This window comes from Jatropha curcas, chromosome 3, assembly GCF_041381405.1.
Source record: "Jatropha curcas cultivar XTBG-Jc1 chromosome 3, XTBG_Jcur_1.0, whole genome shotgun sequence".
Classification (NCBI taxonomy): domain Eukaryota; kingdom Viridiplantae; phylum Streptophyta; class Magnoliopsida; order Malpighiales; family Euphorbiaceae; genus Jatropha; species Jatropha curcas.
The window spans coordinates 18251634-18277240 of record NC_143153.1 but is presented as its reverse complement, the minus strand read 5'-3'; the positions used below and the strand labels follow the sequence as shown (position 1 = coordinate 18277240).

Genomic DNA, 25607 nt, shown 5'->3' with positions numbered 1-25607 from the left:
AAAAAATGAGATGTAAATACTTTTGATGCATTTTTTTGAAAACATGTCATTCAAGCATTTTAATGAAACATAGAACATAAAAATAAACATTGAAAGAAGGAGGTTATGAGAAAGGAATACAAACCACACCTAAAGTACATTCTACCCAAATGCCTCCAAATTTCCCAATACCCAATAATTATTACAAACATGCAATAAATGTTAAGATCTCTTACATTTTGGCATAACACAACATCAAAGAAAAACAAGATAACAACATTCATAGAAATAAAAACATACATCCACAATCATGACCCATTCATTCATTCAACAAATGCACAAATGATGCATATTTTAATTACAAAATCGATAAATAGAGGGTTACTGCAATAATAATCATAATACACTAAGTTAAAAGGCATAAATATAAGAGACAGAATAATAAAGATGTATAAAAGTAAAGAACATGAATCAAAAGACAACAATTTAAATGATAGAACAAGATTTAAGTTCATAGTCTTGATGTTCATCATTAAATGATGAACAAATACACCAATTATTGCTCTCAATCTTATTTCTTATTGTTTATTTGATCCATTAGTGTACAAAAACGCATCCCAAACCATTGAAGGTTGGTGCTTTGCCACTGGATCTCCAAATCGAGGCCATTTTATTGATTATTGATGTTTTGAACCTCTGGACTGAAGTGGCATGCGCCACAGGAGGAAGTGGCATGCGCCACACGTAGTAGCGCCAGGCCCTTCCCAAATCATAAAGGTTTTAGGCAAAAATAAAGACAAACATAGGGTTCTGGGTTAAAGTGGCGCAAGCCACACGTAGTGGCTTGTGCCACTAGCTTTGGCCGTGCGCCGCAGAGGCACAGAAACTCCCTTTTAGTTGATCACGAGTTTCCCTTACGACCAGACTCAAAATAGGTGCTTAAAACACCTGAAAGAAAAAGAAAAAGACGATAAAATGGGTTAAAAGCTCTCAGGTATTACCTTTTGGTGATTTCCTTAAAGTTTTTTGTTCAAGAGTGGATAAAGAGACTCAAATGCTAGGTTTTTAATCCAATGATCTGAGTTGAGGTTTAATGGATATGTTTATGGGATTTCTAATAGATCTTTGAGGGTTTTAGTGATTGAAAATGAATGAATCTCAACTTTGAGCAAAGGGAAACACAAGTTTCCTTTGATTTCCAGGTTGATTTTTCAAAAATCAAGAGTTTTCCAAGTATCTCCAAAAAATCCTCCCTTACGCACACCCCCCAATTCCTATTTATAGGCAAATGTGGGTGTGTGGTCCCATTTAAGGGCTGACGTGGCGAAATGCCACTGGTGGGCCCCGTAATACGGCCGGGCCTATTTTTACCGAATCGGACCGAGTGGCATGCAAATCGAGGCGGTGCACCGAGAAGTATGCGGGTGGGCCTGACACGCTTCTCGGGCCCTGTTTCGTCGCAAAACTCCGGTAACCCGAGAAAGTAAAAATGGTTAAACACATGTATAATCTCAACCACGGACCATTGGTCCAAGAACCGCATGATTGGGAATCCTGATCCAAACTTATGTGAAAAACGGTTTATCATCATTGGGTCTTTAGAGGCAAAATTTGAGCGTCTACAATAAGTCATATGTCTATATGGTTTTGCTATTACTTTAAGGTAACTTACTCTTATTATTATTTATATGAGAAAATGAGATTACTCCAGTATGTAACTGCATTTCAATTGCGTTTATGGGTTATAGAACCATTTGCGATGTATAGACATGCATAATTATAAAAAAAAAAAGAAGAAGAAGAAATTTATGACGTTATAAGTACTTTTCCCTATATGTATAAATGTATATTTTAAAAATGGAAAGAGCTTCTAACTTTGCTTCTAAGTAATGTTTTTAAAAATAAATTAACTAATAAAGGTTTATTTTGAAATCGTTTTATTTAAATCCCTTGTAGTATATTTATTGAGTTCTTATATAAAATAAGTGTTTAATAAGCGTACTACGAGTGGCACGTCATGTCTTGCAATTGGGTAAGGTGTGACAATCCTCTCCAGTACAGCTGCAAAGTTGTTATGAGCCTGAGTGAGCAAGGCAGCTGCCTGTGGTTCGAATGTTGACATGTCTAGGGGTGTGGGTATTAACTTCTCAACCGAGCTGTCGGCTCTATCGGCTTCCCCAATTCCTATAGAAGTTGTTTTTTCCATTGTGTCGTGGGGGATACAAAATGCTAGATAGGGTGAGAGAGGTGAGCAAATGCTCTGTAGATTCTTAGGTTTTTGTTCGGTCCACGCTTACTGCACCAATTTAATAGTCTCAAAAATGGGTTAATCGGCAATTTTTGGACAACTTTATGAGCAAATTGAAAATGAAAGCTCATTGTTTAGCTTTTTGTTCATTGGACCCAAGCTAAGGGTCTAAATTGAGCATTCATCCCACATTGAATTAAGAATACAAATTAGGAATAATTTATTCAATATTATAATATAATAACCATTATCAAAATATTTGAACATGCTGCTTTGGATTAATCTTTGGGCGAAATTGATTACTTTTGGTTGAAATTGTGTCCAATGAAATATCCAGAGGATCTCCGTCGGATTCTTCTAGTATAACTAAAAGGTTTCCAGAAGCACTATTAAGGAAAGCTCGAGGAATATGGTACCTACAAAAAACACTCTTTAGTTAATCACAGATTCTTAGAAACCAAAAACTGAAGAAAAAAAAAAGACAACCTTAAATTTGACTTCGTTATGTTAAATTTAAATAAAAATCATAAAACAAATAAAAGGTTTCACCAAATACTTACGATGCTTGTGAAGGATGACCTTTGAAGGTAAGAAACGAAACCCAATAGCGACCAATGTTTTGTCCGTTAATCCACGCCATGCCTTTACCCATTTTGCTAAGATTTAAGATCACTGGATCATTTCCTTCAGGAGTGTCAAATTCTATCTGCCAAGTTTCCGAAACATAAAATCGTAAAATTAACGGTTCGTCAAATTTTCATTTAATTTTTATATTGATGTAATTTGTAAGTGCCAATTAAGTTTATAGAAATAAGTAAATTTTATAACTTCAAATATCATCAGTGTGGAAAATTTTATTTTCCTTTCCTAATATTTAAAATATTATTAAAATTTAAAATATATAAATATAAACTCTTGAAATTGCTTGTTAAATTTTTAATTTTGAAAATTTTAAAATTTCTATTAGCTTAAAAAATGGAATTATTGTTAGTTATCAAAAATTGAAAACTAATTTTATCCATAAAGATATAACAAATCCAAACTCTAAATTATTTTTTATTTTCTAATACTTTTCCCTGAAATGTTTTGTTTCTATTAAAATTAATTAATTTTTCTAACTTATATTATTTTGAAAATTTGAATCTTAGTGTAACCATATAAAAACGAAAGTTGTTATTTGAAAAATAATATTTTATTAAATTTATTATTATTAAAATTGCTAGTGACCAAAGTTGAAGTATGTGTTAACATTGGCTCTGACTAATTAATAAAAAATATTGATATTTTATATTATTTTGAAGTGGTCGTTAACAAGAATATGGGCATGCCAGAAGTGGGCACGAGCTCAAACAACCACATGTTTTTGCAAAAGTAAATAAATATTAGAAAAAGAAAATCGACACATGTTTTATGCAAAAATGAATTTATGTACCTTATACCATGTAAGTGGTTGAGTAGTGGACGACATATTAGCCTTAGTCCAATTAACCCTATCCAAGAGTTCTTCTTTGTAAATTTGTAGGTTCTCAACGAATAGCCCAACCTGTAGTTATGGATAATAAACCATTGCTACGTTAACTTAATTGCATAAGGAACAAGATTAGCAAAAATCCAACAAATTAAAGCCTTAAATTAGTCTCAATTCTTATTTTTGGAACTGAACTTTTCAACTATTTCCTAAAAATATATATAATAGTTGAAACCAAGACCGACATCAAAACCGAAATCGACTTGGACCATTTATATTTGGGCCAATCTAGAACTGTATTCGGTAACAGCTTTTTAATTAACTTTTAGCGTTTTGAAAATGCTGTTTTTTATAGTGTTCAATAACATATCGTTTAAATTAACTTTTAGAGATTAAGGTAGTATTTTATAAAAAGTTAACTTATATAACCTTTACAGTTTAGGCTATATTTGGTTTGATATAATACAATGTAATATAATCAAATATATAATGCTATGAAAAATGTAATATAATGAAATGTAATTAAGATTTCATTACTATATTTAGTAACGTAATTGAGAAAATTTATGAAATATAATTATCATTCATTTTTTATGTTTATTTGTAAATATATAATGTAATTAGCACATCACCACCAACACTCCATCACTACCAAACCACCATTCCACCACCACAACCACTGAAGCACCACTGCAACTCCCCCAGCACTACCACCACCACCACCTTAACTACTCTAGCACCAAGAGCACAATCACCACCACCATTGCTCTATCATTACCACCATCACCTCAACAACTCTACCACCACCACCACTAAAAATATTCATAAATATTGTAATTTAATTTATTCAACGAAAATATATGAAAAAAGAATTAATTTCTTATGACTTTAACTTCTATTTTATTCTATTATTTTTTTTTTGGCTTACTGATTGCAGGCAACGGTGATAGTGGAGTGGTAGTTGGCGATGGCGGTGGTAGTGGAGAGATAGTGGTGGTGATGGTGGTGGTAGAGTGATTGTTGTGTTGGTGTGATTGGTGGTGGTGGTTACAGTGGCTGCAATAGTGGGTAATAGTAGAGTGGAGGTGGTGGTAGCAATGGTTGCGCTGATAGGGATAGTGGAGTGGTGTTGGTGGTGGATGGTGGTTGCAGCGGTGGTGGTGATAGCAGTGGTGGAATGGTGGTTGTAGTGATGGTTGAGAATGGTCGTGGGCTTAAAAAAATGTAATAAGCTTTATATAAATTTTTTGTTGTAATGAATATTATATCAACTTAAGTAATGAAAATTACACGTATAATCTCAATTACATTACATGGTTAAAAAAAAAAAATCTAACCAAAATAATGTAATTAATTATGTATGTAATTCTCATTCCTTTACATAATTGATTACGTCATACTAAATATATTCTTAGCATTTTATAAAAAACTATTCAAATAGTTAATAGCTAAACGTTACTAAAAACAGTAACAGCTGTAAAAATAACGAATTTTGTCGAAAATACCCTAAATCGCCTTAGCAGAAGGCCTAAAATCGGCGCTTTTGCAAATCGAAATGACTAGTTAAAGAAACGGGCTGGCCATAAATTAGAGTAATTAACTGACCTGATATCCCCATTGGTAATTATCTGTAAAATTATAAAAGTCTTTCTCTTTAGTGCATTGAATTTCCACACTGGTTAAGCCAGCGTATCTCTTCTCCAGAAAAGCTCCCGAATCCTTCACCCATTTGAATTTGAATAATTTTAGTTGAAATGCCAAATTAATTAATACATCTCTTTAGACTTTAGGAACAAATGTTACCGGTAATCCAACCATAACACTGAGAATAGAAATATTATTGCTTCCGCTGTCATTTAAGGCAATCGGCAATTTCATGGTAAATGGACCCTTGTCAGTTTTACTTCCATGTTCCGATCCTGAAATCAAATATTTATCAATATTATATTATATTGATAAAAAAAAATGAGTGTAAGTAATTAATAATTTAAAACGTAAAATAAGTAATAATTTAAAGGGTAACCTGCATATTTGTCGTTGACAAAAGCATATGCAACATGTGCAAGAGACTCCACATGAAGTAGGGGTTCAGTGCAAGACGAATTAGGCTGGAAGCTGTTGTGTAAAACCAATTATGTAAATGAAATACATATTTAATTTGAAATTTACTGTGAGAAATTTTTTTTTTTTTTTTTTTTTTTACCTCAAAGTGTACCAAAGATAATCTGATTGATCTTTGGTTATGTTCATGTGCTCCAACAAAGTATTTGATCTGATTATGGTATCTGCGTAATTGGGAATGACTTCTACATATTTTTCCCACCTGTCAACGCCATTTAGTTTTTCACTTGATGTTGTGATTCTCCCGTTAGACTCTACTGTCACCTGTGGATTACCCGTGGATACCATATATTGGCTCCTTCAAGTTAATTTTGATAAATTTTATTATTATTCATTTTGATAGTTTATGAATTTATTATTGTTACCATTATTTATATTTTGTTATTACAGAAAGAAAAATTTTATTTTGTTATTTTGTTATTTAGAAAAAATTTAAACGTAATCAAATTAGACTTGTAAAAAGGCCATGGCGATGGCTATGAATAACCAACAAATAGAGTAAGCTATAACCTATGACACATATATTATGATTTTCCTCTTAATGAAACTTTCAATTTAATTTCCTCTTAAAAAAAATATATCTTCTTTTTCCTCTTTTTTTTTTTAACGTTTTATCTATAAAATTGATAAAAATGCAAGAAAATTATTGTTTTAGAATCAACATATATGCATTCAACTTTCCAGTAAATTTGTTCAAAAAATCTGCAAGAATCTAGTAGAAGTGCTTGTATTATTATATAAATTGATGATGGATGATTTTTATATTATAAATTGAAATTTAGAAACTATGAAACAACTAGTGTTAATTTGAGAGACAATAGATGAAAATTAGGCGAATTTGGTAATAATATCCTCATGCACTTAACAATATATATAAATAATGAAGTACCTTGGCGGTGTTGAAGGCTACGTTTTGAGTGTCACAGTCAGGTAAAATACTGATGGACTTAGGAAGCAACTCAAATGAGTTACTTCTGAATTGAACAGTAGCATTGCTTGAATCATTATTGACAAGAAATGCAGCACAGCCAACTCCTTGTGCTTCAAAAACATATGCCTGCTTTCAAATTAATAAACAAATTATTAATTTTTTTAGGAAAATAAAGGAATTATTAATTAATTTGATAAAAAATTAATATAATTTTTTAATTATATTTCAAATAATTAATTAAATTCACCTGCTGAAGTTCACCCAAGGACAGAGTAGTTTGAGCTCCCTCTAATAACGCTGAAGAGCAATTCTTGATTGCAGCATGAAGCTCCTTAAGATGGCCCCATTTTGGCTGCCTAATTAAACCTTAAATATTATTTTAAATTAGTTTTTTTTTTATTAAAATTGAATTGTTGTGTAATTAATTAAAAAATTTACCATATTCATCAAGTGGAGCTTGATCATAATAAGCTGTTGTTACATAAGCTGAGGCTGATCTGCCGAAATTTGTTCCGCCATGGTACTAAATAAAAAGAAAATACACACTAATTAACTATAGATTTATTATGAAATTATTAAGAAAATTAATCATCATATCATATACCATGTAATAATTCACGTAGCTTCCATTTTTCGCAATGAAAAGAGCCACATGAAATGCAATATCTTGAGCCGAGCGTACATAAACTTGTCCCCCATATACTTGATAGCTTCACCAGAAAAAAAAAATAATAATTAATTAATTAAACTACAAACTATTGAAAGTAACTTTTAATTCAATTATTTAATTTTGAAATAATTTATATAAACTATATTTTGAACTAAAAATTGAAAATAAATAATCAAATCAAACAAATTAATCGATAAATAATTAAGAATGAAGTAAGCATACAACGAAGTCCAATTCTCTGTCCAAAGTGAGGGCTTTGAAGGGGAATTGGGCCCTCCAAAAGTTTCCCCGCATCTAAATCCGTTGCATGTATTAATCTGCAAATTAATTAATATTTTAATAATATTCATTTATGTTTTTATATAATAATATTAATTTAAAAAAAAAAAAAATCATATATATAGAAGAAGCGAACCACTGGATCTGGAGCATCGTTTTGCTTGCACATAATCCATGGCACACCTGTTTGGAGTCCAACAGCCATTGCTGCTGCCCAATGAACATATGGGACTCCCAATCGCCCAAAAGATCCTTCAACGTTTCCATATTCATTCTCAATCTGTAATTTTTTTTTTCAATTAATTAGTTTTCGTGGGTATAAGCTATTCTACCTTTTTTACGTTAATTTTTTTTATGTTTTTTAATCTTCTTATTCCATTTATATGACATTTTTAAAAAAATTGAGTTTTTGTCTTCTTTTTTTTTAGTTACAAAGAATTAGCTAAAAAATAATTTAGTCAATTACTTTTAATTTTTCTAGAATTAATGCGTTTTTATTGAGCCTTTTTATTCATTTGGTGTAAAATTAAAATAATAATTATACAAAAATTTAATTTTCGGATAAATTGTATATGACATTTAAATTTAGGGGACAAATTTATCTTTTCAGTCCGTGTACAACTATCAATTTCTTTACCTGTGATAATATTATGGGTCCTTGTGGTGCATATAAACCCTCTGACTTCATCAAGTTCACTATTTTTGTGGTAAAATTTTGCATGTAAAACTACAAAACAGGTAAATCAATTAAACACAAACATCAGGTTTGCAAAATATATAAAGGTTTGAGAAAATAAATACTTTTCAAAAATCTCATATATGCATATAAATCTGGTAAATATGGAGACCTTGAAGGGCCCATTATGGGATCGATAAACAATGTCAGGAACGTCATGCAACCAAAAAGGAAGCCCCCTGCAATCACCATCTAACTAATTAGAATGGAAAACACTTATTTGATAATTTTTTTTAAATAACAATTAATTGTTAATTGATTATATGAGAAATAGATATAAAACCTTTTTTTTTTTTTGGAAAATTTATATTTAAAAAAGTATTTCGTGTAGAAGAAAAATTAATACTTACCCATAAGTCCATTCACTCTCAATAAAGGGTCCAATCCTAAGGCATACATAAAGACCTTGTCTTTCGATTTCCCTTATAAATTTCACCAAATCATTTCTTCCACTGAAATCATACTGCATGCTCGTGATATAATAACAAAAATGAGAGAGAAGGAAAGAAAGAAACAGAGTTTTATAAATTAGAGTTTAGCTACAGTTAATAGTTTTATAAATCATTAATAATTATATCTATAATTTTAAAATTTAATGATTAAGAAAGTAGATTTTATATTTAATTCAAACTAAAAATTATTACTGACCACTCCAGGTTGAAGTTCGTGCAGGTTCCAAAACACATATGTTTGAATGACATCTAGTCCCCCTTCCTTGGCTTTAGCTATCAAAGATGGCCACATCTGTAATATACACTTATATTACTAACCGACAAATATGTAATTTATCAAATTACACTTTAATTTATAAAATTATAATTATTAAATAGTAATCAAGCGAGGGATTGTAAATTTTAAAAATTATATATTATTTAGTAATCTTTATTCAATTCAAGTGTAATTAATGACAACCACTCAATTGCCAAATTATATATCAAAACAATTTGATTGAAATGTAAATATTTTGGAAATAATAATACTGAAAATATAAAGCAAAGGAGGCAAGAATCAAATTTATAATAATAAAAAAAATGATTGTATAACTATAGATGAAAAGTAATTAATAAAAAAAACTAGTTACCCCGTGGAGTAATATTCTCAAAGGAAGAAAGAAAAAATTGGCAGTAAAAAAATGTTACATTGCCACGTTTACTGGTATAGCATTGAGTATAAAAACCCTTGACATGAACTGCACTCATAGAACCTAAAAAGAAAAATAGTCATAGTTTACCTCTGGGGTGCTGCGAGGATAATGAATTGAGCCCGAAAACAGAATTTTTCTTTTACCGTCAATGATAAGAGATCGGCGGTCGTATGTTACTTTTGCTCCGGTAACTACTCCGCCGCGTTCATTGATTGTAATTACTGTTGCTGCCATCACGGCAACCACCGCAATCCAACCTTGCCACCCCACCATCTCTCCTTGAGTAGACGTATCGTCAGACATCCTATATATATATAATACAGAGAGGATAGGGATAAGTGGTTGATGGGTCATTTCCCATGGGATTGACAACTTTATGAACTCTACCTTCTATAGTTACAAATTAACCCAACCGAATCAAGTTCTACGATATTTAATATCAACACTGATATATGGCTCGAATCGGGCCGATCACGATAAAATTAAATAATATTAAATTCTTACAGTTAAAGTTTTTAACTTGATTTTAACTCTCTTTCTTATAGCTGACTTTCAAGTTTCACCTTCCATATTCATTAACCCGCAAGTCAAGGTACCCTTTTTTTTTATTTTTTATCAAGGATATCCCATACTTCCTGTTTAACGGTTAGATAAAAGATCAATCTCTTTCAGACAAGAGAGATATTATATTTTAAAGTATCCTTTTTAGGATGGGGAAAGATTATATTTTAAAGCCCTCTCCAAGATGTCAACTCCACGATTCGATCCTGCAATCACCGTAGTGAGATCTAGTGCACTTCAATCACTACACCAAGCTATCTTGGTAAGTCAAGCATTTCAAGTGTCATCCCATACCACCATGCACTTACATGTCAATTAGCAAATTTATGGTTCTTTAATTTCTTTATTTAGGGTCTGTTCGGCAAGATTAGTTGTTTTAGAAGCTGTTAACAGTTTTCATAATTATTAACAGTTAAATATTAATTGTTAGTTGTTCATATAACTATTTAAAACAAAAGTATCATGAAAATAGTTGTTTGATTAGTTGTTGTATTTAAAATGATAAAAAAGCGCATTTGAATATTGAATTAGAATTTTAAGTTATAGCTATAGAAATGAACTCAATATAATAATAAAAAAAAAAAGATGATTATGTGATGTTATTAATTTTTTATCAAAAGAATGTCTATCTATAGTGTATAGTTCAGCTATATAAAAGGAGGTATCATTGCAATATCATAGCAATCAGGTTTTGAACAATTTAATTACTTCTTGATATCTAACTAATGGAGAAAGGGAATCACGCTGCAATTGAAATAATAAAAAAGTTTTAAAATAAGGCAAGACTGCCAATAAAATAGGATGACGTTTTAAATTTAAAACATGCTATAAAAGATAATACACACATATGTGGCACAAATTTGGCGTACTCTTATTAAAACATGCTGCAATATATATATATATATATATATATATATATATATATATATATATATATATACACACACACACATTAAAGTTGAGATAAAGAAAAACTTTAAACTTTAGCTCTCTTTTTATTTTTATATATTTTGATTGTACTAATTAGTATATCTTATTAAAAAATTAATATTTATTTATAACAATTATAACTATGAAAATCTAGTTATATTAATTATATATCATTAAACACATATTAATATATTTTTTTTGTTTTTTATTTTTAATGTTTAAAATTTTAACTATTATATTACTGTTGACGCGTGTCTTTATGCCCCCGCCTAACCCGATGAGGATATAAGGACGCGGAATAAGGAATCATGGTTATCCGGAAGTCTTTAAACCAAGGATCGATTTAAACCAATTCAAGGAAGTCTGATTTGCACTAGAGTTGCATCATGCAGCTATAAGGTGCATGACGGCGCTGATAGTTGTGTCACGCAACTCCAATTAGGGTGACGTCACCTTGAAAGCCGACAAATAACGGTTTTACATCCTGTTTGGATACGTGGCAACGATCCAGAAAGTGAGCTGCGTCACGCAGCTCTCGGGTCCGTCACGCAACTGTTAGTTGCGTGATGCAGCTATATTCAGTTGCCCTACCCATATAAATACTGCGTTTTTATCTTAAAAGGGCAGAATTTTGGGAGGAGAACTTTAGGAGAGGAATTTTAAGAGTTCGAAAAAATACATTGACGGCTGAGGTTTTCTGCAAGAACTTCTTTGAGTTATCTTGAAGAAAAACAGCCTTAGAAATTAGTTAGGTTAAAAACAAAAAAATCACACAAAAAGAGAAAAAGAGAGAAAACAAAAGAGAGAAAGAGATTTTTGTTAAAACTTGGCAAAAAAGACTTCTGGGATCTTGAAACCTTACTCCTAAGACGTTCAGATTGTTTACAATCCTCAATCTGAGGGTTAGGTAATCATCTAAACTTGTCTTGGTATTTTTTTAGTTATTAATTCGTTAATATCTATTTTGTTGATATTTGGGTAGCCTGATATTGATTAAACGGTACTCTGCCTATTATTAGACGTTTCTGAGTTATATTAAAACAAGTTTTGATAAAAAGAAAACGTAAAAAGGATTGTTTGAAAGGTAGTTACGGACCAGAGCAGTTGCGTCACGCAGCTACAAGCTGCGTGACGGAACTGTTCATGCCCAAAACATGTTGACATTACCCCGACTAGTTGCGTGACGGAACTGTTCGTAATTATAATTTTATTTCGTTTATATCTTCTTATTTAATATTGAATTTTAAATAAATGATTGATGAATCTGAAAGTTTTTCCAAAGTCACGAACAGCTGCGTCACACAACTATGAGTTCCGTCACGCGACTGTTCTTCCATAGAACAGCTGCGTGACGCGACTGTTCTAGGGTTCCAGAATAATTTTATTTTTTTTTAATTTTGTGCAATCAAATAAACATTCAATTCTTTTTATAATTCAAGAAACAACCAATAATGGGCAGATTGCGATTTGATCTAGTACATTAATTTATTATCATGCATGATTTCGGGTTTTTAGGGTTTATTGGATTTAAATTGGTTAGAATGTATTTTAAGTTCGATTTGTGGCCCGCCTTTAACCATAAGGCAAGAGCAGGTCTTTTGATTATTTTAACTTCACTGCTATGGGTTGAATGGTTGGTGTGGTTTGAATGATTATGAATGCAATGAATGAATTTATTTGGGACGATTAAATGATTTTCCACATAGAAACTCGGTTTGATTTATTCGGGTTGGGTTTGTATAAATAAATTGGCTTTTCTAAGATAAAATAAAATAAAATTAGAAATTGTAGGTTAACAGAGGCCGGTTTTCCCGGCGTCGGCTTCTAACGGGCCGACGTACCCAATTCCCTTATCCAGAATCGCACTTGGAGCGCCTGACCAGTCTTTTAAAATAATTGGCCTTAAGTAAAATTTGGATCAAATGAAGTCACTTTTAATTGGAAACGGTCCCTTTGCCGAAAAAATGGGTGGCGACTCAAAGTATTTTATAAGACCGATTTATCGCCATTGTGTGCAATAAAAGATTTTATCACCACTTGTATAAAGATCACATTTCCAACAAATAAATTAATAAATCGAGCGTTTTTCGGGTCGCTCGGGGGCGGTCAGCGAAAACAATTACCTTTGAGATATTGGTTTATATTTGGAAATTTAATATTTATTTATAATAATTATGACATTAGAAATATAAGCATTTGTTAGAAAATAAATAAATTTATGTATATTAATTATATATTATTAAATATTACAAGTTGTACTAATCTTTTATGTTTATAGTTTTTAATATTAATAATATTTTTTGTTTTTGTGATTTTTGAATTATTATTTTTTTATTATGATAATTAAGGCTTTAAAATTTTTAATTTAATATTTTATATATACTTAATCAAGTTGAATCTATCTATCTATCTATTACCTATCTATCTATCTATATATAAAATTTTGAAATAAAAAATATATTAAAAATTCTGATATGATGATCTCCTTTTTTAATATTTTAGTTTTTTTAGTAATAGACTTTTACTTTATTTTCTTTATTTTAATCTGTTTAATTGATATATATATATATATATATATATATATATATATATATATATATATATATATATATATATATATATTTTAATTCTTTCCTCTAAATAATATATACTACTTTCAAATTTTTGAATATTTCCTTATTTATAAAGGACCTATATTTATCTATATAAATTTTTTATTTTTTTTATTTTTTCAAGTTTTAATTAGATATATATTTTCTTAAAAATTCTTTTATCTAAATAGATATATACCACTTTCAAAATTTTGAATATTTCATTATTTGTAAGATACTCATATTTATGTGTATAAATTTCTTTCTTTTCTTTATTTTTGTATGTTTTAATTGGATACATTTTTAAAAAATTCTTTTCACTAAGTAGATATATACCACTTTCAAATTCTTGATATTTCCTTATCCGTAAATTATCCATATTTATCTATAAAAATTTCTTTCTTTTATTTATTTTTTTTATATTGTAATTGGATATATATATTTTTTGAATTATTTTCTCTAAATAGATATATACTACGATAAAAATTTACCGTATTTATCTATATAAATTTCTTTCTTTTCTTTATGTTTCTATGTTTTAATTGGATATTTTTTGTTAAAAAAAAATACTAGATATATATCACCACTTTCAAATTTTGAACTTATCTGTAAAACTTTTTTCTATAAATAGATATACACCACTTTCTATTTTTTAATCTATTTAAGTTATATATATTAAATTAAACTAAAATATTTTTTTGGAATTAATATATATTAGTATATAATATTAATAATAATTAAATAATTCATTTTGAATTATTATTATTGATATTTAAGTACCTATATATATATATATATATATAACAATGAAGCAGCCCGCAATTTCGTTCACCTAGTTTACCTATATTCTTCTCCAAACTCTAAATTTTTTATTCAAATTTATTCATTTTAACTTAACAAACTCGTTGATGAGTTTTTTGCATTGGTTACTCTAAGGGTGCATCGTAAATACCTGGAATATGCGGGACAAAGTAGCCACTGAACTTTGTAAAAGTTTGTTTCGTTGCACGCTCATTGTGGTTGCCACCGCAGAAAAGCAGATCCATTTTTATCTTCATACGTCATCCTCGCGTGCCTGCGGTTTCAGGATTTGTCAACTTTAGAGAATATATATATATATATATATATATATATATATATATATATATATATATATATATATATATAAAATTTGTTTTGTTACTGTATCCAATGATTTTTTTTTGAAAACATATACAATAATTATTATACACAGGGACGGAGAGAAGAGGCCTGAGGTAGGGGTGACCACGGTTCCAGAACCGGCAGTTTCGGTTCCGGAACTGTCCAGTTCCAGAACTGTCCAGTTCCGGTTCCAGTCCGGTGACAAAATCGACGGTTCCGATCGGTTTTCCGGCAAATCGTATAATTTTAAATTTTAAATTTTGAAAACCGGTTTAAAAAAAATTATTTGAACATAAAAAATTAAAAAAATACACCTACAAAATTAAAAAATACTTCAATTAAATTTATTTTTTTAAAGACTTGAACATAATTATTTTTTTAAAAAAAATTTTTCAACTGAATTTATTTTTTGTTTAAAAAAGTTTGAACATAATTTAAAAAAAAAAAAAAAAGGGGCTTCAACTTAATTTTTTTTTTTTTAAAAAAAAATTAAGTTGCCTACGTATCCTCTTGGAGTTTAGAGGAATCAAAGCCACGTAGTTCGTACTTACCTTATACCAATTTCACCCCTTTTACCTTAATCGCTATTTGCACCACCGGTTGATGTTCCCGTTGAGGACCCATCGTATAAATCATATAAATCTTCATTTTCTTTTGGATTTTCTTGGGCTCTTAGTTCGGCCTTGGTCCAATCATCCACGCATGATTGTGCTTCTAATGAATCGGGTGTCATACGAGATCGTGTTTCATCAAGTATGTTTCTTCTTTAACTAAAAGCTTGTTCAACCACAGCAGTGGAGACCGGAACTGCTAAAACTTGTTTTGCAATTAAATAAAGAATTGGAAAAGTATTTGTGTGACGACTCCACCAATCTCAAATTGGAAAATCAGTAACTGCATAATCATCACCAAACTCAAAAGAAGTGGTTAGATAATTATCAAATTCAGAAAAAGAACTCGATTCCCTTGTTCTTTTTTGTCTTTGTAGTAAAACTTGTTGAGCAACACCAACACCACTACCCTTTGTATTGGAAATTGTTGAATATTAGATTGAGAAGAAGTAGAAGTAGATGAACTAGAAACTTGAACAAATTCATTATATAATTGCATAATATTTTGTTTAACTTCATGCATTACTACATTTATATTAACATTATCTTCTACATCAAGATTTAATACTTCATAATAAATAGTCAAATAATCACATAAAACATCAATTTTACATCTAGGATCAAATACAATAGCAACAAGATAAAGGGGTAGTATATTTTTAAAATAACATAACCATTTTTTTTTTCATTGAAAAAATACAATCTTTTAATAAATCATCATTTTCAAATTCTTGGAGTGCACTAACAATATTAATACACATAGGTAAAAATAAATTAGATGTGAGATAATAAACCCCACTAAATTTATAGGTAGCATCATTAAAAATTTTTAAAATATCTAATATTTTTGCACAAATATCTCAATTTTGTTGATATAAATTAATATCCTCAATATTATTAGTAACAAAAAAGCATAATAATTCTTTATAAGAAAAAGACTCGTTTAGTAATTCATATGTTGAATTCCAACGAGTTGGGACATCCTTTGGAAAACGTTTTAGTCTTTTATTATTTTCTTTACAAAATTTAGCCCAACTTTTCATCACTTGGGGATGTCCCCATAAATATGAAATAGCTTTTTTAATTGGAGAAATAAAAAATTCAAGAATTTTTAAACCATCTTGTACACATAAATTTAAAACATGGCATGCACATCTTATATGAAAAAATTTTCCACCAATATTTGGTTCACAAATATTTTTAAGTTCAATAATTGATTTAGTATTTGCAGAAGCATTATCAAATGAAATTGAAAAAATTTTTTTTGTCAGCTTATATTCATCTAAAATTGAAACAATTATTCTATAAATATTATTTGCAGTATGTTTATCATCAAAAACACGAAAAGTAATAATTTTTTTTTGAATTTTCCAATCATCATCAATCCAATGACATGTAATACCCATATAAGAATGCATTTGCCAATGATCACTCCAAATATCACAACAAATTGAAACACGAATTTTCATTTGAGAAAATAAAAGCTCTAACTCTTTTTTTCCTTTATTATATAAAGAAATAATAGTTCGTTTTACAGTATTTCTTAGTACTCTTTTAGCAAAAGGATTTAAAGCTTTTTGACAATAATTATTAAAACCTACATTTTCACCAAAACTAAAAGATAAATGTTCCACAGAAATCATTTTTGCTAATTCTTCTTTTTGTATTTTTTTAGAATATTGAAATAAAGAAAGGTTAGAAGATGCGTACCCGGAAATTTGTGTTTGAGACCGATCAACTTCTATTTTTGTTGGATGTTTTGTCTCCAAATGCTTCCAAAATGATCCATAGCCGCCCGCTTATTTAAATTTATAAGATTTTCCACAATAATTGCAAATTACATCGTATATTTTCTCACCTTTGAATTTTTTTGTGAAATGAATGGCGAATATGTCGAAACTTTGTCTTGCTCTTCCAACAATTTGTGCTCGTTGCTCTTGCTCTTGCTCTTCCTCTTCTTGTAATTGCTCATTAAATTCAGATTCTTGAGTTGGAATTTCCAAATTTTCATTTGGATATCCCTCAAAATTAAATTGGTTGGGAGTGAAATCATAGATGTCGTTTGTAGGGATAGATGAATATTGTGTTTCTCCAATCTTTCTCTTGCTCTTACCCGAATTTGAGTTTCCTCCACTTGCCATTATATGATAATAAGATATAATTTGGAAAATTGAATAAAAAAAAAATTAGAGAGAATAATAACTTAATAAGAGAGATTGTAGAGTAGAGAAGAATAAATGAATAATATAGAGTAGAGTGTAGTATATTGTAGAGAGAGTAAGTAGAGTGTAGTATATTGTAGAGAGAGTAAGTAGAGAGAGTTGAGATTTTTTTGTAATGAATTTGTAAATAAAATGAGGTATTTATAATAAATCCAAAAATTCATTTTTCCAAAAATACCCTTGAAACTAGCCGTTATGTAGCCGTTTATGGCTGTTGGGAGGGGTAATTAAGAGATTTCACAATAAAATTTTTTAAAAAAAACTGGTCTGACAGTTTATAACGGCTAGAATCGCCGGTTCGAACCGGCGGTTCCAGTCCGGTTCCGACTGGTTCTCTGGAACCGCCGGTTCCGGTTCTAGAAATTTGGAACCGGAACCGAAAATCTCCGGTTTCGGTTTCGGTTCCGGTTTGGCCCGGTTCCGGTTACGGTTCCAGACCGGTTCGAACCGACGATTCCGGTTCCCGGAACCGTAATAGGGCCACCCCTAGCCTGAGGAGAGCCGGAGCCTCCAAACTCCAGAATTTTTTTTAAATTTGGCTTATAAAGTTTTTTTCTTCCATTTTGTCTCCTAACTTTTAAAAAATTTATTTTGGTCTCTTTAAATTCTAAAGTTTAGTTCCGCGATCATACAGTATTACCGGCGGTTATAACAGTTTCAAATCCATAGAATTCTGTACAATTCATTATAAAATCCATTAAAAGACAACAAAAAAAAAAGTTATATTTAAATAATTACATCGTGGAGAATTTTATGTTTTAAGACATTGTTACTTCAACAAAGACGAAAACAGCTCCCTCCCTTATAAGTCACAATTTTCTTTTTGAATGTCCCTAAATAATAGTCCTAATTATACTTTTAAAATATTCTCCTTTTCTTTTGTTTTTTTATGACTAGTTATCTTATGTGCACGTTGATTTAGTTCGTTATATACTCATTTAATTTTTTATTTATATAATATTAAAATATAAATTCTTATTTACATTAAAATAAATATAATGGTTAAGTTGAAATTTTGTTGATAGTATGTAATATTTTGGACTTCATGTCTTTTCCAAAAAATCTAAAATAAATTGCTTAAAGTTCTCGGCTCCATATCGGGATGAATGTGCAAACAACAATATTGATAATGAAATATCATTTCTCAAGTTAATATATCATTTCTCAAGTTAATAGATAGATATAAATGAGATTAAATTCAAAAATTTCAAAATTCTATATATTTGTTTTAAAAAGATATTTGAAAAAATTAAAATCTCGAAACTCTAATTATCTCTATATCTATTTAAAAAATTATTTTAAAAAAATACATCCAATTAAATCATAGAAAATTAAATGAAATTCAATATGTTTCAAAAAAAAAAAAAGGAGAATAAAATATTAAATAAGAAGAGAGCTGTTAAATTTTCTCTTTATTTCATTTTTAATACATAAAAGCTGAAAATAAAAATAATAGCAAATATTCCTAAATAGCGATTTTTTCATTAATTCAAATTTTTGTAGCCTTTTCTTTTCAAAAAGATTTCATTAAATCAAAAAAGGAAAAAATTTCTTATTTGATATATTAGTCAAATACTATAATTCCATAATTCCTTTTTTTTTGTTAAATTAGAATTATAAAATGTTTAAAATGCAATAATGTGTAAATAATCCAAATAAGTCTAAATCAAAGAGAAAGAACATATTTAAAAAATTTTATTTTAATTTCATTGTATTTAACAAATAGACTCTAATAGTAAATTATTTAATCATATTTTAAAAAATTCAGAATATAATAAATTAAAAAAAAAATTTAAGTTTGAGTTTCAATACTTGAATTAATGTTTTCAATTTACCTCATAGGAAGCAATATCACGTGAGAACTTATAATTAAGAATATCAAAATCTATTATTATAAAAATCATTGGATATGTTTTCCCAAATAGAAAATACTCAAAGATCAAATAGCCAATACAAATATACATGTTTTCTCAAATTAAAATGCATAAAAATATAAGTAAGAGGATAGTCAAAAAGATAAATGGAATCTATTTTCTCGAATTAAAAGATAAAAAAAAATATAACCAAAAAGATCTTCAAAAGGGTAAATAAACCTATTTTCTCTAATTAGAATGCATTAAAAATTTAACTAAAAGGATATATTATAAATTTTAAATTAAACTAAATCTAGTATAGAAAATCTCATTATTCTCCCCTTATTTCCATATTTATATATAGTATAGATTATAGATAGTTATTAAAAACGTGTTTTGCACATTGTTTATTTTCGTTGTAGGTACTCATAGTTTAATTTTCTAAATTCTCTATTATTTTTATATATTAATTTTCTATTTAATTGGATTAATTTAATTACTTATAATTGTTGCAAATACTTGTGATTAAGCTAAATTTTTTTTTATTTTAATATTTATCCTTTATTGATGCAATACCAAAATACCTACAATATTAAGATTCCTAATTAAATTATTATTCCTAATTGGTTAATAGTCCTGATTTAAGAACATAATAAAAAATTATTTATTATTTTTTAAAACTTCAAGTAAAATTTATAGAATTAAAATTTCAAAACTGCTCAAAAAAACTAATCATAATAAATGTATCATATATTAACTATACCAACTTACTTATTTTAATTAATAGATTAGTTGAATTTAATAGGAACACATGCATGGAACTTTTCCAAGACTTATGAATAGAAATTTAAAATCCATAAAAGTAACGTTTCTTCTAACGCAATTAATTTCCAAAACATATAGTAGGACTTTGATTTGTTTAACATGTGAAATGCATGGATTTATACGCAATAATCCAGTAATAAAGGTTAGGTTAAAATGTTCAAAACTCAAAGTTATCAATCAAGTTAAAGAGTATACAATATACTTCATATATCATTTTCTTTTTGGAACGAATGAAATATTTATTTTTGCAGTTTAATTTGAGGTAAGCATTGAATTAATTCGAATCAAATCAAATTGAATCAATATTCTCTCAGTAAGCTGAAAATTTTTTAAAAGATATAAATGGAGTTGAATTAAATTGCGTTGATTTGATTCAATTTAATTTAGTTTTTATTTATTTTGGGCAGATATAAACTTATTTTTAGATTTAATAAGAATTAAATCAAATCGAAAACTAGAAAATTAAACTGATTTGATAAGAATTGAATTAAATAAAATCAAATCAATTTGGACTGGTCCATTTGCACAGATTTACTGCTCAAAATTGATCTTAATACGAAAGCTTGACCAATTAAATTTAGAGATATGTAAATCTTTTAGCTAATTTGTGGATACAATACTTGATGGAACCTAAGATGAGATGTATTATATTACTTGATGGAACCTAAGATGAGATGTATTATATTTAGGAGAATAAGACTTCTCCCTATATGGCTCATCCATATACAAAATCAATAAAAAATTGCAACTCTCTTAGTTTTATATCTTTTCCTTTTTTTTTTTTTAATTTCAGTGAATGATTATAAATATTTTTTTTTAGACTATAATTTTTTTATTACATTGGATTGGTATATGGATGGACCATATATCAGGAGTAAGACTTTATTCGATAAAATTATTTGTTTTGATATCTATTAATTATCCTAGTAGTTGTTAACTGTTTTGGTAACCTATCATGATTCATGAAAAAATTTTAAAAAAAAAAAAATTAAAAGACTAACATTTCATCATCCGTTTTTTTAAATTCTAAATAGTACTATAAATGTTATGATACTGAACACAATAGATAAGACAAGTAGTGTTATTGCTAAATACTTAAATAATAAGCATTACAAAACACTAAATGCTATGTAAAAAGTTATTGCGACATGATCTAAATGAGTATTTTCTCATAAATTTAATCCTTCATTCAATTATATGAAAATAAATACTCCATTTATGCCATAAACATATATTCCTTTATATTTTTAGACAAATTAATAAAATAATTAATATTATTTGAACAATAAAGTTATTTATATTTTTTAGAATAGATCCCTATTATTATTATTATTATTATTATTATTATTATTAATAAAAGGTATGTTAAATAGGGATGTATTAAAATTTAAGAAGGATTAAATAAATTTAAAATAAATAAAAAATAAAAGCAACTCTTACTATACAGAAGGATTAAATAAATTTATTTATGAAAAGTAATCATGATTAACTGGCTAGCTCCACTCGAAATGCCAAAAATCCACTATTGGTTCGAGTGGTTATCCGATAGAGACAAGAGTGTGTTTTATTTGTGGACTGGGGTTGTTTAATAAAGTATAGTGTACAAATACAATTTAAAACTTGACGGGAAATACACGCCACAAGAACTAAGTGGAAGCCCAACTAAATCAATTTAAATCTTGATGGGAAAATCATACCCAAATAATTAAGTGGAAGTACACCTCAATCACAATGTCTATGCTCATGATTAAACAATATTCCCCGTGCTGCAAAAAATAGATTTACTTTTTCTTTTCCATTTATCTTAAATTAGACTGTACCCGCTTTTCGCACGGCTGTATAATAATTATATTTTTCATTTCAAATGTAAGATATATAAGTTGAGTAAATTATAAAAATTCATTTTGTGAGGGAAAAAGTAATTGGAATTATTATTATATATAAAGTCTTGTAGGTATTTAAAATAATTTAAATACTTAATTTTTATTTTTATAAAAATTTATTTAGTTGGAAGTATATAATTAAAAGAACCTATTAAAACATAATAGTTAATTCATCATTGCATAAAACATATTTAAATCATTTGAAATTGCACACACTTGAATCTTTATGAAAATAAACAAAATAAAACTAAGAAAAGAATGAAAATAACTCAAACAAAATGAAAATGAAAATGAAAATGAAAATGATGAAAAAACAAAACCAAGTAAATAACTCAGACAAATCAATGAAATATCACAATGTTCTTCTTTCAATCGACAATAAATGGAGGAAATTAAAGTAAAGAATTAAGTTAAACTTTCAATAATAGAAAGAAATTTAAAAATTTTATAAAAAAAAAGAAAATAGAATAGTGAACAAAAAGAGAATCTTAACTTTTTGTTTACACATGACGATATATAAATATTTTTAAACCGTATCTTATAATGTGTATTTTTGAAACACATGATTTTTCTAACATTTTCAAATTATTAAATTTTTAAACATACTATATTTGATTTGAAGTTTAGACTACATAAAATTAAAAATTTTTATATTTGTGAATTATGAAACTTTAAAAATTTAGACATTGTATTGTTTTTTTATCACATATTTGATTTCTACCAAAAAAATTAAATAGCATATTTAATTTGAATTTAAAAACTAATAAAAATCTTTATATATATGTAAATTATGAAAATCTAAAAAATATAATAGAAATATTTAAATTTATTATATTGTTATAATTGAATGAATTTAAAATGCACAAAATGAAAAAACAATTCATTATTGAAAAGTAAATGATGGCGCATAAAAAGTGGATAAAAAAAAAGAGAAATTCACAAAAAAAGATAAGTCAAATACTCAAAATTTATAAATCTCACTTTTTAGAGGAAGCGCCACATCAGCATTGGAGAAAATTCATTGATTCTCTTTTATATAATGATTATGGACCACTGTTCTTGACAAAACATAAACAAAATTTATTATTTAAATAATAATATATTTTTTTTAAAGGAAACCTCAAAATAATATTAAGTTGAGTAATAAACAAATAACGAACATGTAAGAACATTATTCCAGACATGGGACCTAGAATAATTATAGGAAGCTTGAGCTAATGAGTGAGCTCCTATAGTGACTTGTTGTCTAATCCATCTAACAGACACATTAGATCTTTGGCTTAAAAGCATTCTACAATCACTAATAATTACTCCTATCTCCGATAAATCTAAATTCAATGATTGAATAAGCGAAATTAAACCTTGAGAGTCCAGAAAAATGCACCCTGGTGTTAAGAAATAGTTTTATAACGGTAAGAGACATTGTTTCATTGCTAAGGCCTTAACCAAAAGCAGGTTTAAATATTGCTCAAAAGAACCAGAAAGAGCCTATAAGAATTCACCTTCTTCATTTTCAAATATTATCCCATAGCCTTTGAGGATGGAAGGGTTTTTTTTTTTTTTTTTTTTTTTTTTTTTTTTTTTTTTTTTTGCGAAGGAATGAAACTGACTTGGATCATTTAATTTTGTTAAATCAGTTTTCTCTTATTAGACCCATTCATTAATCCTCGGAAAAGACGATCCTTTTAGAAAGGGTTTAACAAACGGCTCTTACTTTGGTAAGAGTTTTGATTTGGAGTTGCCACCCTCTTTTGGAAAAATACTACGAATTAATCGATTCTTTGGAATCGACTAATATGGTTTTAAACCAGAGACTGAGTAAAAGAGTTTGGTACTGTTTTGGGAAGATCTTAGGCACCCGAATCGCCCGATTAGAAACCAACCTCCTTGATAGTACATTAATTCACAACATTTGATAATATGATTAACTCTAATTGAGATGTAAAACATTTTTATGTAATTTTTGAAAATCATGACAAACATGCATTTTAATTTTATACATAAAACCTAATCAAAACATCCAAAGAAAGAGGGATGAGAAAAGAATTACAACCAATCTCCTAAGTGTACATTCGACCCATTTAATTCTAAATAATTACCCAAACCAATAATATTACAAACAAGCAATAATATAACCCATTAAGGTTCTTTTCATCAAGCTTAATAATTACTAACAATAAATGAACTTAGACGAACAATCATAATCCTGTTTTCCCCGAAAACGCGAAATCGGTATTTGATTTTATTTGGTTGTTATTTTGTTTTGAAAAAGAGGTGATAAAACCTTTTGGATATGCGGTGCCGATAAATCGGTCTTATAAAACATTTTAAGTCGCCACCCATTTTTTTCGGCAATGGGACCGTTTCCAATTTTATTTTATAAAAGTGACTCCATTTTAAACCCAATTTGATTTCAAGGCCAAATTATTTAGAAAAGCTGGTCAAGCGAACCAATGAGGTTCTAGGTAAGGGAATTGGGTACATCGGCCCGTTGGAAGCCGACGCCCGGAAAAACCGGCCTCTTTTAACCTACAATTTCTAATTTTATTTTATTTTAGAAAAGCCAATTTATTTAATTAAACCCCAACCCGATTAAATTGAACCGAGTTCCTATGTGGAAAATTAATTAACCGTCCCAATCAAATCTAATTACCACATAGCAATTATTCAAATTAAAGCAATTAAATCAAAGCGATCAAACCAAATAAATAAAAAGACCCGCTCTTGCCTTATGGTTCAAGGCGGGCAACAAACCGAACCTAAAATACATTCTACCCGATTTAAATCCAACCCATAAACCCAAAATCATGCATATTTATTATTTAACACTAGAAATGCAAATAGTTAATAAACATGCAAATTAATCTTAAATATAAATAAATCAACAAACTTAATTTTATTTTTCATTTAAACATAAATTGCAAAATTCATATAAATAAACACATAAAATTACATTTTAGTATTCTAAGTTTATTTAAACTGTGATCTGTTCATAATTGGGCATTTTCAAATTTATTGAAGAAATTAGATTTTATTTTCGTATAAAATTTATTATTATTTTTATTATTTTTCTGGAAAAAATCGATGAACAGTCGCTTGACGCAGCTGTTCCTGGATGAACAGTTGCGTGACGCAACTGTTCTTCATGAGCAGTGAACAGTGAATAGTGCACAGTTGCGTGACGCAACTGTTCTTGGATGAACAGTGAATAGTGAATAGTGAACAGTGAATAGTTGCGTGACGCAACTGTTCTAGGATGAACAGTCGCGTGACGCAACTGTTCTTCCAGGAACAGTTACGTGATGCACTGTTCTAGCCCAGAATTCATTTTTAAATGTTTTATTTACATCATTTCTTGTTTAAATATGATTTAAAGATATATAAAATGGCCACATATGAACAGAATACAATT

At 28.4% G+C, this 25607-nt stretch overlaps 1 protein-coding gene across 1 annotated transcript; it reads right to left on the bottom strand.

Moving 5' to 3' along the window:
- Positions 1-2340: 2340 nt before the first annotated feature.
- MUM2 (Glycosyl hydrolase family 35 protein) lies at positions 2341-9914 on the bottom strand. The gene is made up of 18 exons (XM_012232144.4): positions 9664-9914; positions 9081-9176; positions 8783-8895; positions 8545-8611; positions 8334-8423; positions 7833-7976; positions 7640-7734; positions 7352-7457; positions 7186-7270; positions 6995-7113; positions 6706-6873; positions 5899-6080; positions 5719-5810; positions 5499-5614; positions 5301-5414; positions 3660-3770; positions 2788-2933; positions 2341-2643 (listed from the first exon to the last, which is right to left on the bottom strand). Exons 1-18 carry the CDS (start codon positions 9877-9879, stop codon positions 2478-2480), a joined length of 2226 nt encoding a protein of 741 aa, XP_012087534.4. The 5' UTR covers positions 9880-9914; the 3' UTR covers positions 2341-2477.
- Between the last annotated feature and the right edge of the window lie 15693 nt (positions 9915-25607).